This window comes from Saccostrea cucullata, unplaced genomic scaffold, assembly GCF_032062105.1.
Source record: "Saccostrea cucullata isolate Sc308-1 unplaced genomic scaffold, CSIRO_AGI_Scuc_v1 ctg17926, whole genome shotgun sequence".
NCBI classification, from domain to species: domain Eukaryota; kingdom Metazoa; phylum Mollusca; class Bivalvia; order Ostreida; family Ostreidae; genus Saccostrea; species Saccostrea cuccullata.
The window spans coordinates 1-13516 of record NW_026922291.1 but is presented as its reverse complement, the minus strand read 5'-3'; the positions used below and the strand labels follow the sequence as shown (position 1 = coordinate 13516).

The following is a 13516-nucleotide window of genomic DNA, read 5'->3' as shown; positions in this document are numbered from 1 at the left end:
AAAGACCCGTGGCTTTCACTTCTAGTGCCGAGCGCTTGGCGAAGGAACAGTCACTACCTTTGTTTACTACTAAGGTATGACGCGGCGCCGCGAAAGAAAATCGAACCCGGGCCTCCCGATCACGAAGCGAAGGCTCTACCACTTGGCTACCGTGACCGGTGACTCCCATAAGATAATCATGACAAAATGCATGTTTTGCTCATACAGGTAAACAAGTCGGACGGAAAAAGAAAAGTACATTGTAACTCTAAAATAAAAAAAAATTGAAATATTAATAATATGTTCTACAGTGCGACCATTGGGGCGAGCGCAGTTATTTACTATCAAAAACCTATAATACATACTTCGTCTAGTAGCTTTTACTTGCACTGCCTATTCTCAGTTCAAAAAAAAGAAGAAAGGAATTTAAAACAAGAGGCCCAAGGGCCATAAATCGCCGTAATGATAAATTGTACAACCTATCACTTGTATTTGAAGCTTGTAACCCTAAGTATCCTAAGACCCAAGTTGTATCAACTGATTGATGATTCTTAGCCAATTAGGACTGAAGATATTTAATTAAAGATATTAAAATTAAACCATGAGTAGGTCATGGTGACCTATTTTAAGATTGAAGTTTTCTGAGGACTCAAGTGCATTAATAGACAAACTAAGATTGAATATTCTAAGCCAATATGTATTTGAGATACTCAAAAGTAGATCACCTTGACCTACTTTTTGGTCTACATTCTTGGAAAACCCAAGATGCATCAACTGACAAAATTGATTATTCTAAGCCAATAAATACCTGAGATATTCAAAAGTAGGTCACTGTGACCTACTTTTTGGTTGACATTCTTCGAAAACCCAAGACGCATCAACTGACAAAGTTTGACTATTCTAAGTCATACTTAAATATAGCCATACAATGTCAAAAGTATGTCATCATGACCTACTTTTTGGTCGTCATTCTTCGGAAACCCAAGAAGCATCAACTGACAAAGTTTGATGATTCTGAGCCGATAAGTACTGGAGATACTGAAATATAGCCATTAAATGTCAAATGTAGGTCAACGTGACCTACATTTTTGTTGCATTTATCAGAGGCCTAAGATGCCTAAGATGCATCTGCTGACCAAGTTTGATAATTCTAAGCCAATAAATACCTGATATATTCAAAAGAAGGTCACTGTGTCCTACTTTTTGGTCGACATTCTCAGAAAACCCAAGAGGCATAAACTAACAAAGTTTGATGATTCTAAACCAGTTAAACCAGAAATACGTAAATATAGCCATTAAATGTAAAAAGTAGGTCACAGTGACCTACGTTTTGGTCGACATTCTCCAAAAACTCCAAAAATCCAAGATGCATCAACTGACAAAGATTGATGATTATAAGCCGATAAGAACTGGAGATACTTCAATATAGCCATTAAATGACAAAAGTAGGTCATCGTGACCTACTTTTTGGTTGACATTCTCCAAAAAAACCCAAGATGCATCAACTGACAAAGTTTAATGATTGTAAGGCGATAAGTACTGGAGATACATAAATATAGCCATAAAATATTGAAAGTAGGTCACCGTGACCTAATTTTTGGTTGCCACTCTCCGAAAACCCAAGATGCATCAACTCACAAAGTTTGATGATTTTAAGCCAAGAAATACCTAAGATACTGAAATATAGCCATAAAATACCGAAAGTAGGTCACAGTGACCTACATTTTGGTCGACATTTTTCAAGGTGCAAAGATGCATCAGCTGACCAAGATTGATGATCAATGGTCTGAAGGTAATCAAAAAATGCCTTTTAAATAATTTGAAAACAAATGCCTGCAAAATTCTAAAAGTAGGTCACAGTGACTTACTTTTATTTAAATATGTTTAAAGGTTCTAAGATGCAGCAACTTACAAGATTTGTTGATTCTAACCCTCTCACTGTCTGAAATAATGAGATGAAATGATTTAAAAAGGATAAGTCATAAAGTTCAAAAAGTAGGTCACGGTGACCTACTTTTAAGTTGACGTTGTTCAAGGACCCAAGATGCATCAACTGTTTGATGCTCATAGTCCCTAAAGTGTCCAAAATACGCCTTCAAATCAATTTGAGAACAAATGCCCGAATTTTTTTTTTAAAGTAGGTCAACGTGACCTACTTTTGAGTTTAACATGATGTTAAGTCCTAAGATGCATCTACTTACAAGATTTGATGATCCTAGTCCTTATAGTAAGCAAAATATAGACATTTTCATTAATTGTAAATTAATTGTAAATTTAGGTCAACTTTCAAGTGACCTTGAGACCACGCCCTTGCCCCAGGGTCATGCCTTGAACAATTTTTAATCTTTCACATACCGATCCTGATTATTGTATATAAGTTTGGTGAAAATCTGTCTAGTGGTTCTGGAGAAGAAAAATTTTTTGCAACCAGAACTTTTGGTTTTGTTTTCCTGATTATCTCCCCTTGTTTTAGGGCCCTAACCCTTATTTTAGTATAAATGGTAGCCCTTGGACCAAGGATACCCTGTGACAAATTTGACACTGATTGGCCAAGGGGTTCTTGAGTTATGGCCCATATTCTAAAAAGTTAACGCACACCGCACGAATGGCCATAGCATTAGCTCTTTTGAGCCCAGACATCGGGATCGAGATTCCGAACTTTTCGGAAGTTTCCAACAAATTCGGCAATACCCGAGCTTTTAAGTGACGCAAGTATGACGTCAAATAAAAAGTCCTGTTGAGTTAGAACGCAAGTTGTTGCTATATGTTTTAGCCACCATGTTGCTATGCACCGCAAAGAATTATTGGGAGATTTGAATTTTTTCACGCAGTGAGGTAAAACTATCTTGGAACAATGTGCAGATTTCAACTAGAATTTCCTCCGTTCGTTCACGTAAGTCTATTTAGCACGCTACGCGATGGCGCTTCGCGCCGCCTCACTGCGCTCACTATGATAATTAATAATAATTGAATATTCATTACTTATTATTGATTATAAATAACATTTTTAATTCATATAGGGGAAACCCAAAAATATGTGTCTTCAAAAGTAAAATAGGAGGTGCCCAATGGCAATATGTAGTTATGATTCTGTGAAATTTTCATAAAATTTCATTCGGTGGTATAAGAGAAGCTGCGGATTAGAAATGGGTACCTCAAAGCTTTACAAACACACAGTCATCCCGACTAATACTGTGAAACAATTTTTATTCACGTGCAAGAAATATCCTTGCGTGCCGAGATCTACTTAAATTCGCGAATATTAAACGCTGCAAACCATTCCTTTTGCTAAGGATTTGTAGAAAATGTTTGCTCATTCGCAGAAATTCAATCGTTGCGAATTGATTTTTAACTGACGAATCGCGAATAAAATATGACCCGAATAATAATGTATGCAGGGGAAAATTTTTGCTCCCGTTTTATTTTCACCCCTTTCGTTCTCTCCTTGATTGGGCGAATTTAAAACGGGGCAAAATTGTTCACAAGTTCAAAAAGGCGAAAATAACACGGAGTGAAAATAACCCTGTATACAGTAGTTGGTTTACAGTATATATATACACTGCCGCTTTTCAGGCGGGGGTATAAACAACATTCCTAAAAAAATCTTTTAAGCAAAAAACTTAAAAACCACGTGTTTTATTTATTTTATCATGAGTTTGTCTAAAAGGTGTTATCTGATTGGTCAGAAGGACTAGGGCCTTGTTTATTCTGTGTATTAATAGCAATTCACGGTTATCGTTCTTCACTTCCATATTTAGAAATCGTCCAGACCTGTTTAAGACAATGTGGAATGTAAAGCGGTATTCATATAGACCAGTGTTTGTATTTATTTTCAATTCTCTTTCCTCTCTCTCTCTCTCTCTCTCTCTCTCTCTCTCTCTCTCTTTCTCTCTCTCTCTCTCTCTCTCTCTCTCTCTCTCTCTCTCTCTCTCTCTCTCTCTCTCTCTGGTTTGTAAAGTACACGTCCCACTTTTCACTTACCTAAAGTTCCCGTGGTTGGTCCTGCCAGAAATAGTTGATACTTGTCTGCCTCATCAGATATGGAGAATTGATTGTACAACTGGTACAGTGTTGTACCGTTCACAAGTGTGATGGAGATGTAGAGGGAGGAGTTCTTTCCCTTTGTTAGCTGATGGATGGCGTCATTTCCTGTATAAATTGAATTTTATAATTGTTAAATTGTCGAGAGAAGTATGTAATACTCGAACGTTTTATGATCGATAAATTATCCTTTACAACGTTTCATATGTAGATATTGAATTGTTATATCAAAAAAAATTAGTCTTTTAAAGTTAGCATTTGTTCTTTTATTAAATTTGTTGTAAAGTTACAAGCGGTTAATGAGTATTGTTGAATTTGTATAATCTTGTTTAAAAATTAGATCAAACTTTGATGTCAAATCTGAAAATACAGTACAAATTTCATTTATAAAAATCTGCAGCGCATAAAAGATTCGAATTTACCTATCCAAACATTCCGTTCAGGTACACCGAAACCATGCATCCTTATAGTCAGCCCAATTCTTTTCAAAGGACACAGACCCGTCTATTCGTTTTTGAATGGTCTTTAAAAGATAAACAAAAACAATACGAGTCCTAAAAGGATTTGTCCATATCGTTTAATAATCAGTCTATCTGTCTTTACGTCCGTCTGTCATTCTTCCGTCAACAACATTTCTCCTTTTTAGGACCCCCTAGTTGCTTTTTCCTAATTTTAGCTCTGTTGGTCAGAGACCAGAAGAGCGGATGCGATAGTAATGTGCCGTCTGTCTGTCTGTCTGGAGACATTCTTTTTTCAAAATGCTACTCCTTTTACAGTTTCTGTCTGATTTCAATATAACTTGGTACACAAGTAAACTAAAAAAGACAAAATATACTGTACATCTTTTTTTTTAATTTCTATCCAAAAATAGTTTTCGTCTGATTATAATGCAATAAGGCTGAAACGCGGGTAGACTACACTAAGATACATTACTATCTCTTAAAATTTATTTTTGAATGATGTTGCCATGGTGACTCGCATTGATTATTCTGTAAATTTTTATTAAAAGCCACTCCTACATTACAGTTGTGGTCTTATTGCTATATTGCCACAAAAAGTGACTTAATCAAGGCTCGACATTCTTTTTATTGCTGTTTTAAATTTTTCTTCTCTTCCTTTGTTATAAGTATCAATCAGTAGAGATACAGTCTCGACAGAGACTTTTGCTGCAGTTTTTACAATCTGACATATTATTAAATTCACATTTCCTAAGCTGCATTCTTAGATTTTAACCCCTGAGCATGGCCCTTACTGACTAGTCAGTTACATAATTACTGTATGAGTACGTTATTACGAGTATTCAAAATTTAGTGTTACAACTGAGTATAGAGTTGTTTGCGTAATCATAAATTAGGGTTTTGTGTATTATATATATACAAATGATTTCTTAGCGGTCTTCAGGCATTAGCACATTGTTGTCTCCGCTAAAATATGAAGCCCGCTTTTTAAAGTACAAAAAAGTAATTTTCCAATTACTGTGTAGAACATTTGCTTGAAATATATGCATTTGAACAGGTAACACACTTAGCTACTGGACAACAAGCATCACACTAAGCTATGGACCACAGGTATCACAGTTACATTTACCTATTGGACTCTGCTATCACACTTTGCTATTGGATTAAAGGTTTCACACTCAGCTATTAGACCACAGGTATCACACTTAGCTATTTGATCACAGGTTTCACACTCAGCTATTAGACCACAGGTATCACACTTAGCTATTGGAGCAAAGGTTTAACACTTAGCTATTGGACCACAGGTATCACACTTAGCTATTAGACCAAAGGTTTCAAACTTGGCTATTGGACCACAGGTTTCACACTTAGCTATTGGACCACAGGTTTCACACTTAGCTATTGGACCACAGGTATCACACTTAGCTATTGGACCACAGGTATCACACTTAGCTATTAGACCAAAGGTTTCACACTTGGCTATTGGACCACAGGTTTCACACTTAGCTATTGGACCACAGGTTTCACACTTAGCTATTGGACCACAGGTTTCATACTTAGCTTTTGGACCACAGGTATCACACTTAGCTATTGGACCACAAGACCACACTTAATTATTGCACCACAGGTTTCACACTTAGCTATTAGACCACAATAACACTTAGCTATTGGACCAAAGGTTTCACACTTAGTTATTGGACCACAGGTTTCACGCTTAGCTATTGGACCACAATAAAACTAAGCTATTGGACCACAGGTTTCACGCTTAGCTATTGGATCACAATAACACTAAGCTATTGGACCAAAGGTTTCACACTTAGCTATTGGACCACGGGTATCACACGTAGCTATTGGACCACAGGTTTCACACGTAGCTATTGGACCATAGGTATCACACTTAAGTATTGGACCACAGGTTTCACACTTAGCTATTTGACGAAAAGGTTTCACACTTAGCTATTGGACCAAAGGTTTCACACTTAGCTATTGGACCACAGGTATCACACGTAGCTATTGGACCAAAGGTTTCACACTTAGCTTTTGGACCATAGGTATCACACTTAAGTATTGGATCACAGGTTTAACGCTTAGCTATTGGACCAAAGGTATCACACTTAGCTATTGGACCACAGGTTTAACACTTAGCTATTGGAGCACAGGTTTCACACTTAGCTATTGGACTACAGGTTTCACATCTAGGTATTGGACCACAGGTTTAACAATTAGCTATTGGACCACAGGTTTCACACTTAGTTATTGGACCACAGGTTTCACATCTAGGTATTGGACCACAGGTTTAACAATTAGCTATTGGACCACAGGTTTCACACTTAGCTATTGGACCACAGGTATCACACTTAGCAATTGGACCAAAGGTTTAACACTTAGCTATTGGACCACAGGTTTCACACTAAGCTATTGGACCACAGGTTTCACACTCAGCTGTTCGACCACAAAATCAATGAATCTAGTAAATAGTTTCTAAATGAACTACATACCGTCCATCCTCCGCCCCGAGTTGTCACGTCGCAGTACACACGGACAGGGCGACAGTTCACACCAAAGGGATATATTACGTAAACTCCTGAACCATGGTGACCATTATGACGAATGTCCTCACAATCCACGGGAAGATCTGAAACGGAAAAAAATCTGCCGACATTCATTTTTATGTGTGTAATTACACATCATAAAAATATATAGTAGATACACAGGTGTATACAGGAACAAAGAAGTAGTTACACAGGTAAATACAGGAACTAAGGAGTAGATACACAGGTGTATACAGGAACAAAAAAGTAGATACACAGGTGAATACAGTAACAAATAAGTAAATACAAGGTAAATACAGGAACTTAGGAGTAGATACACAGGTGTTACAGGAACTGGGTACATCCCACTAATTATTTTTAGAATCGGTAGGAGAAGAAAGTAGTGCAGAAAAATTTCCAAGTTCCTTAATTTGCAGACTTGCATAAAAAAAATTGGCCAGATGTACTAAACTGAGCCTCACACTTGTTGATAAGGAGTATCTTTCCTACCAAAAAAGCTTGGAAAATGTAATTTATCAAGAAGATCAGCCGAATTATTTTGTGTATTATAACGCCAGTTACAATTCTGAAATTCCCCTACTTTCACTTTCATTTTTAGAGGTTCCCGCAGACAGACGCATTTTGCCGGAAAATGAATCTGACATGCCACCTCGAGATTTTAACCAAGGAAAGACAAGTTGATGTGCTTTGATTTGAGGGGTCACTCACTTCTGAACGAAAATTAGGGACATCGCTATGAGAAGAAACGTTAACATTGTCGCCTATGGGAAAACAATTAGTGGACTGTACCCATATTAGGAAGCCTATAAGTAAGTGAAAGATGTCATAAATCTTGAATTTATTTTTTCAAAGTTGGTGTTTTCTATTATTTTCAATTGTTCAAATTTATGAAAAACAATTCTTGAATTGTTGATACACATTTTTAAGCAAATTGATTCATAAATAAAGTGTCTAGACCTCCCCCCCCCCCCCCTGAAACAGACATCATACTCATACATGTATCACCCATTGTTTACCCATGTATCATGTAGATTAAATGTATCGATTTATAAAATTTATTCAGAATCATAAATGTATAATTTGATTAAGAAGCAATTATATAGAAGTATATGCTCCACTGTGGTTTATTTTCAATACACAAAAATTCACAAATATGTTCGGGATTGGTATTCAATCGGGGTCAAGGTCGAAGTGAAAGTAGACTTAGCAGAAAGTTGTCAAAACTGTTCAGTGCATTGTTTAGCAGTATATAGGTGATGGGAATTTGTATGTTACACAGGAGGCAAGAGGTATACCTTAGTACAATATTTGTAAATAACAATTTAATGTTTTTTGGAACATGTCGATGATCGGCACGTCACATACATGACATACATCATTTCAGATCAGTTGCGCGGTGAAGCTGGTTACAGTTGTTTGGGAGTTAAACGATGTGTGTGAACATGCACATTAACTGGTTTCTCTCATATTTTTTAGCAATTGCATTACATGTATTTGTTGAATGTACAATTATTGTCAGTAAAACATGATTTTTACCTATTCTGTTGAATTAACTTAATTACCTATATATGTTAACAGTGTGATTTCAGGTGGAAGCCAATTAATCATTTTTTAATTAATTTTAAATTAATTAATTTCAAGTAATGGGCATAAAAGGAATATGGTAAAATTGTACGTGTTGAATGTCTGTGTGTCTGTCTGTCTGCAAATGTGATATTGTGCCATTTATTGTATTGATTTTTTTTTAGGTTCATGGTGATTGGTTCAGGAAAAACATGAGGGTCCATGTAGATGGTGTTTAAAACTATTGGCCAGCAAATGCACACCCATTTGAATACATCTTGAAACAGCATGACCAGCAAAATGTGACAGTCGGCAAAATGTGTAAGTTAAAGTTTTCTAAAAAAAAAATTCATTGAAGTGGGGGATGGGGTGGGGTGAGGAAATTTTATTTACATATTAAATAGGTGATTAGAATGTGAAAGTATTAATCTGTAACTAATCTGTACATGCACTGCTATATACATTTTGCAGCTCATATACAATTTATTTTTTTATTTAAGAATTTCAAATTAATTAGATCTACATCTTTGTTTTGTAAATTATGCATTATTAAGATTACACGGATATAAGAATTGAAATTTCATGAATATTTGACAGTCAAAATTATGCGATTTGTCAGGAAATTCAAAATTTTGTCTCATTTTCCTACAAATTACAAAATGGTTACCATGGAAACAAAACAACTTTAGTGGATTATTTATTTAATCTGCAAAACCATATATTTTCATTTTTTTAAAGTTAATAATAGTATATAAGCACTGATTTTGTCTTAAATAAAAAGTACAGGAAAAGTAATGATACACATGCATTGAGGTATCCATTATTATGATGTCATTGTGACGTCATACATGTAGATGAGTAAATTTGCATTGGTATAAAAATTCCTTTGAAACAAATGATTCTATATAGGATTATAAAGGCTTATAACTTTTTTATTCATAGACCAAATTTCATGAATGATACCTCAATGAACAGGAAATAATCAGTACTTTTTTTATTTTACTACTTTCGGGGTATTTGTTAACTTCATTTTTTTGTCATTTCTGGAGAAACTATGAATTAGAGGGTGAAAAGTGGTCATATTTTGTGCGGAAATACATTAATTTTTTAAAATAAGTGAAATTGACCCAATTAAAGGCTTGATTATGATTTGACTATATGTATTTAAAGTTATGAAGGTGATTAAGAATGATATAAATGTGTTAAAAGGCTAAAATTTGACTTAAAACTTGGGTGCAGTTTTGGCTAGATTGGAGCAGTTTTTAAGGATATTACACATAGAACTGTAAATGCTGTAAAATCTTAATTAATTGTTGAATTTTCATGAAACTTGGCATGATGTCTCTACTTATGCTCTAGATTGACAAACAGTGTGAAATATTGTAAAATCAAAAAAATGCTTTTCCATATTGGGTACATCCCACTAATTATTTTTAGAATCGGTAGGAGAAGAAAGTAGTGCAGAAAAATTTCCAAGTTCCTTAATTTGCAGACTTGCATAAAAAAAATTGGCCAGATGTACTAAACTGAGCCTCACACTTGTTGATAAGGAGTATCTTTCCTACCAAAAAAGCTTGGAAAATGTAATTTATCAAGAAGATCAGCCGAATTATTTTGTGTATTATAACGCCAGTTACAATTCTGAAATTCCCCTACTTTCACTTTCATTTTTAGAGGTTCCCGCAGACAGACGCATTTTGCCGGAAAACGAATCTGACATGCCACCTCGAGATTTTAACCAAGGAAAGACAAGTTGATGTGCTTTGATTTGAGGGGTCACTCACTTCTGAACGAAAATTAGGGACATCGCTATGAGAAGAAACGTTAACATTGTCGCCTATGGGAAAACAATTAGTGGACTGTACCCAACTAAGGAGTAGATACACAGGTGTAAACAGGAACAAAGGAGAAGATACACAGGTGTATACAGGAACAAAGAAGTAGATACACAGGTGTATACAGGAACAAAGAAGTAGTTACACAGGTGTATACAGGAACTAAGGAGTAGATACACAGGTGTATACAGAAACTAAGGAGTAGATACACAGGTGTATACAGGAACAAAGAAGAAGATACACAGGTTAATACAGTAACAAAAAAGTAGATACAAGGTAAATACAGGAACTAAGAAGTAGATACTCAGGTGTATACAGGAACTAAGGAGTAGATACACAGGTGAATACAGGAACAAAGAAGTAAATACAAGGTAAATACAGGAACTAAGGAGTAGATACACAGGTGTAAACTTGATAAATTAGATTCGAGAAATAGAAAGATATGTGAAAAAAATATCCAATAAGCCCTGATGTTGAATATCGGGAGGGGTTTTCCTGTCGACAAGTATATGTGGTGCCCTGTTTACAAAAAGTGTGTACGCTTTATGAGTGTGTTCGACTTGCTAAACTCTGTACACAACACTAAAGTTGGATTGGTTGTATGTTGTTTAACGTCACTCTCGAGCATTTTTCACTCATATGGAGACGCCACCACTTGTCGGTGGAGGGCTACAAATTTTGTCCTATGCTCGGCACTCAGGGCCTTTAAGCAGTGAGGGATCTTTTTCGTGCCAGCACCTACTGCGACACGGGGCCTCGGTTTATACGGTCTCATCCAAAGGACCGGTGTCCACGTCCCACAGTGGGATTCTAACCTGCGACGTAAAAATCGATTCCTTACATAGCGACTCTTGAGCAGACGTTCTAACCACTGCGCCACGCGGGCGACTCACTAAGGTTGGAATGACGATAATTGTGAAGGGGTTTTGCTCTAACTCTTTAAAAATCTTCTTCTTTACTTCTGGACATCAATCAGCCAAACTTGTGAAATTCATGGCCCAATGCAAGGGTAAGGGGTTCTGTGTGAGGTGTGGGCTAAAACGAATTATAGTGAAAATGCATTATTTCTTCGAAAATCTTCTTCTTTGCTCCTGAGTAATAAATAAACTAACTAAATACATAGTTATGATGAGCAAGAGTGCCTGAACCAAAATTGTGAATTTTATGGCCCCAGGGTCAGAAGTTTTGGTGTAAGGGTGGGCTTTTTATTGATTTATATAGTGAAATACATGAATTCTTTGAAACTCTTACTCTCTGCTCTTTGGGTATTAAATAAACTAATTAAGTACATATTTTTGATGACCAAAAGGGCCTCTTCAAAAATTGTCAATTTCAAGGCCTCAGGGTGAGGGGGTCTGATGTGAGGGTTGGGCTCTATTGATTATATTGTGAAAATACACAGAATTCTTTCAAAATCTTCTCCTCTGCTCCAGAGTAATAAATAAAGTAACTAAGTATATAGTTATGTGGAGCAAGTTTGCCTCTACCAAATTGTGAATTTTATGGCCCCAGGGTCAGGGGTTCTGGTGTTAGGGTGGGACTCTCAATTGATTATATAGTGAAAATACATGAATATTTGATATTCTCTGCTCCTGGGTATTAGATAAACTATTTAAGTACATAGTTATCATGATAAAGAGTGCTTTCTTCCAGAATTTTGAATTTGAAGGCCCCAGGGTCAGGGTTTTGGTGTTAGGATGGTGCTGTATTGATTATATTGTGAAAATACATGTACATGAATTCTTTGAAAATGTTCTCTCTGCTCCAGGTTATTAAGATAATGAACTTCTTTATATAGAAACGATGAGCAAGAGCCCTTCTCCCCGGAATTGTGAATTTCAAGGCCCCATGGTCAGGGGTACAATGGGGGGGGGGGGCTAGCTTTCTACTCTTATATACAGAAAATGAATTGTTTTAAATCTGCTAGTTTGTATTAATCAAGTATTTTTTATAAGCAGTGGTGTCTTTAAAAAAAAAATGTGCAATTTGTGGACCCATGGTCAGGAATTCATGTGGGGTAGAGCAATTACTGATTATTGCTTAATATTACTGATAAGTTGAAATGCATTTTTTGTACCCCTGCATTGCCTATGGGTATTAAGTAATCAAACTAAGCAATTTGTTAAGTATATATTTATCATTAGCAATGGTTCTTCTTTCAAAATTGTGAATGCCATAGCATCTTGTTAAAATATGAACCAAATTCAATCACTGGAAAGTTGTTGCATGATACTCAGGTGACCTATAAGGCCCACTAGCCTCTTGTATCATACATTTTATTTCATCATAAAAAGTTAATTAATACTAAAGAGCAGTTTTCAAAGCATTAATTTTTTTTCAAACTATGTACTCCCCCAAATACCCCTGACCAAGGGGGTATGAAATTAACCATTTTGCTAGATCCACCTTTTCCCCATCAGAATTATATATATTTAGATCATCATCAGGAAATCGGAGAAATGAATAATAATTATACGAATCCGTTTAAAACTACAAATATTCCAACCGCTAAGATTTCAGTAATCTAAGCAATATTACAGTACCAATGCTGAACGAGAAAGGAGCAAATCTTAGTTAGATGAATTACCTACACTTGATGAATGCAAAAATGCCGTACTTGAAATGAAAGGAGAAAAGTCTCCTGGCTTAGATGGTATACAATGTGGATTCTACCAATGTTTTTGGAGCATTATTGGGCCCATTTTTTTTGACGCACTAAAAGAAATCTTCAACAAAAAGAAATGTCTGAATCTCAAAAGCTGTCTGTGATATCTGTAATACATAAGAAAAGCAAAAAACAATTGTTAAAAAATTATAGATCAATTAGCTTAACAAACACAGATTTTAAAATCAAAGCTTTTGTTTTAACTAAAAAGTTACAACATATATTATCATATAAAATCGATAAAAATCAAACGGCTTATGTTAAAGGCAGATACATTGGTGAAAATGCTCGACTTATTTTTTAATATTGTAATCAGAGAAGAAACGGCATATTATTATTTCTCGACTTTGAAAAAGCTTTCGATTCTGTAAAATGGAACTTTCTTGAAACATTAAAAAAATTTAATATTGACGATCAATTTAT

General features: G+C 35.6%; 1 protein-coding gene and 1 long non-coding RNA gene across 2 annotated transcripts; one reads left to right on the top strand and one right to left on the bottom strand.

The window, feature by feature from the left end:
• Positions 1–5757: 5757 nt before the first annotated feature.
• Positions 5758–7144, bottom strand: LOC134261553 (keratin-associated protein 5-2-like). Its single transcript, XM_062743979.1, has 3 exons — positions 6977–7144; positions 6293–6434; positions 5758–6065 (listed from the first exon to the last, which is right to left on the bottom strand). The coding sequence occupies exons 1-3, from the start codon at positions 7142–7144 to the stop codon at positions 5758–5760; spliced, it is 618 nt and encodes a 205-aa protein (XP_062599963.1).
• A 417-nt stretch (positions 7145–7561) lies between these two features.
• Positions 7562–10469, top strand: LOC134261554 (uncharacterized). The gene is made up of 3 exons (XR_009990841.1): positions 7562–7839; positions 8779–8914; positions 10268–10469. It is a non-coding gene; the product is annotated as an uncharacterized LOC134261554 (long non-coding RNA).
• Positions 10470–13516: the final 3047 nt, after the last annotated feature.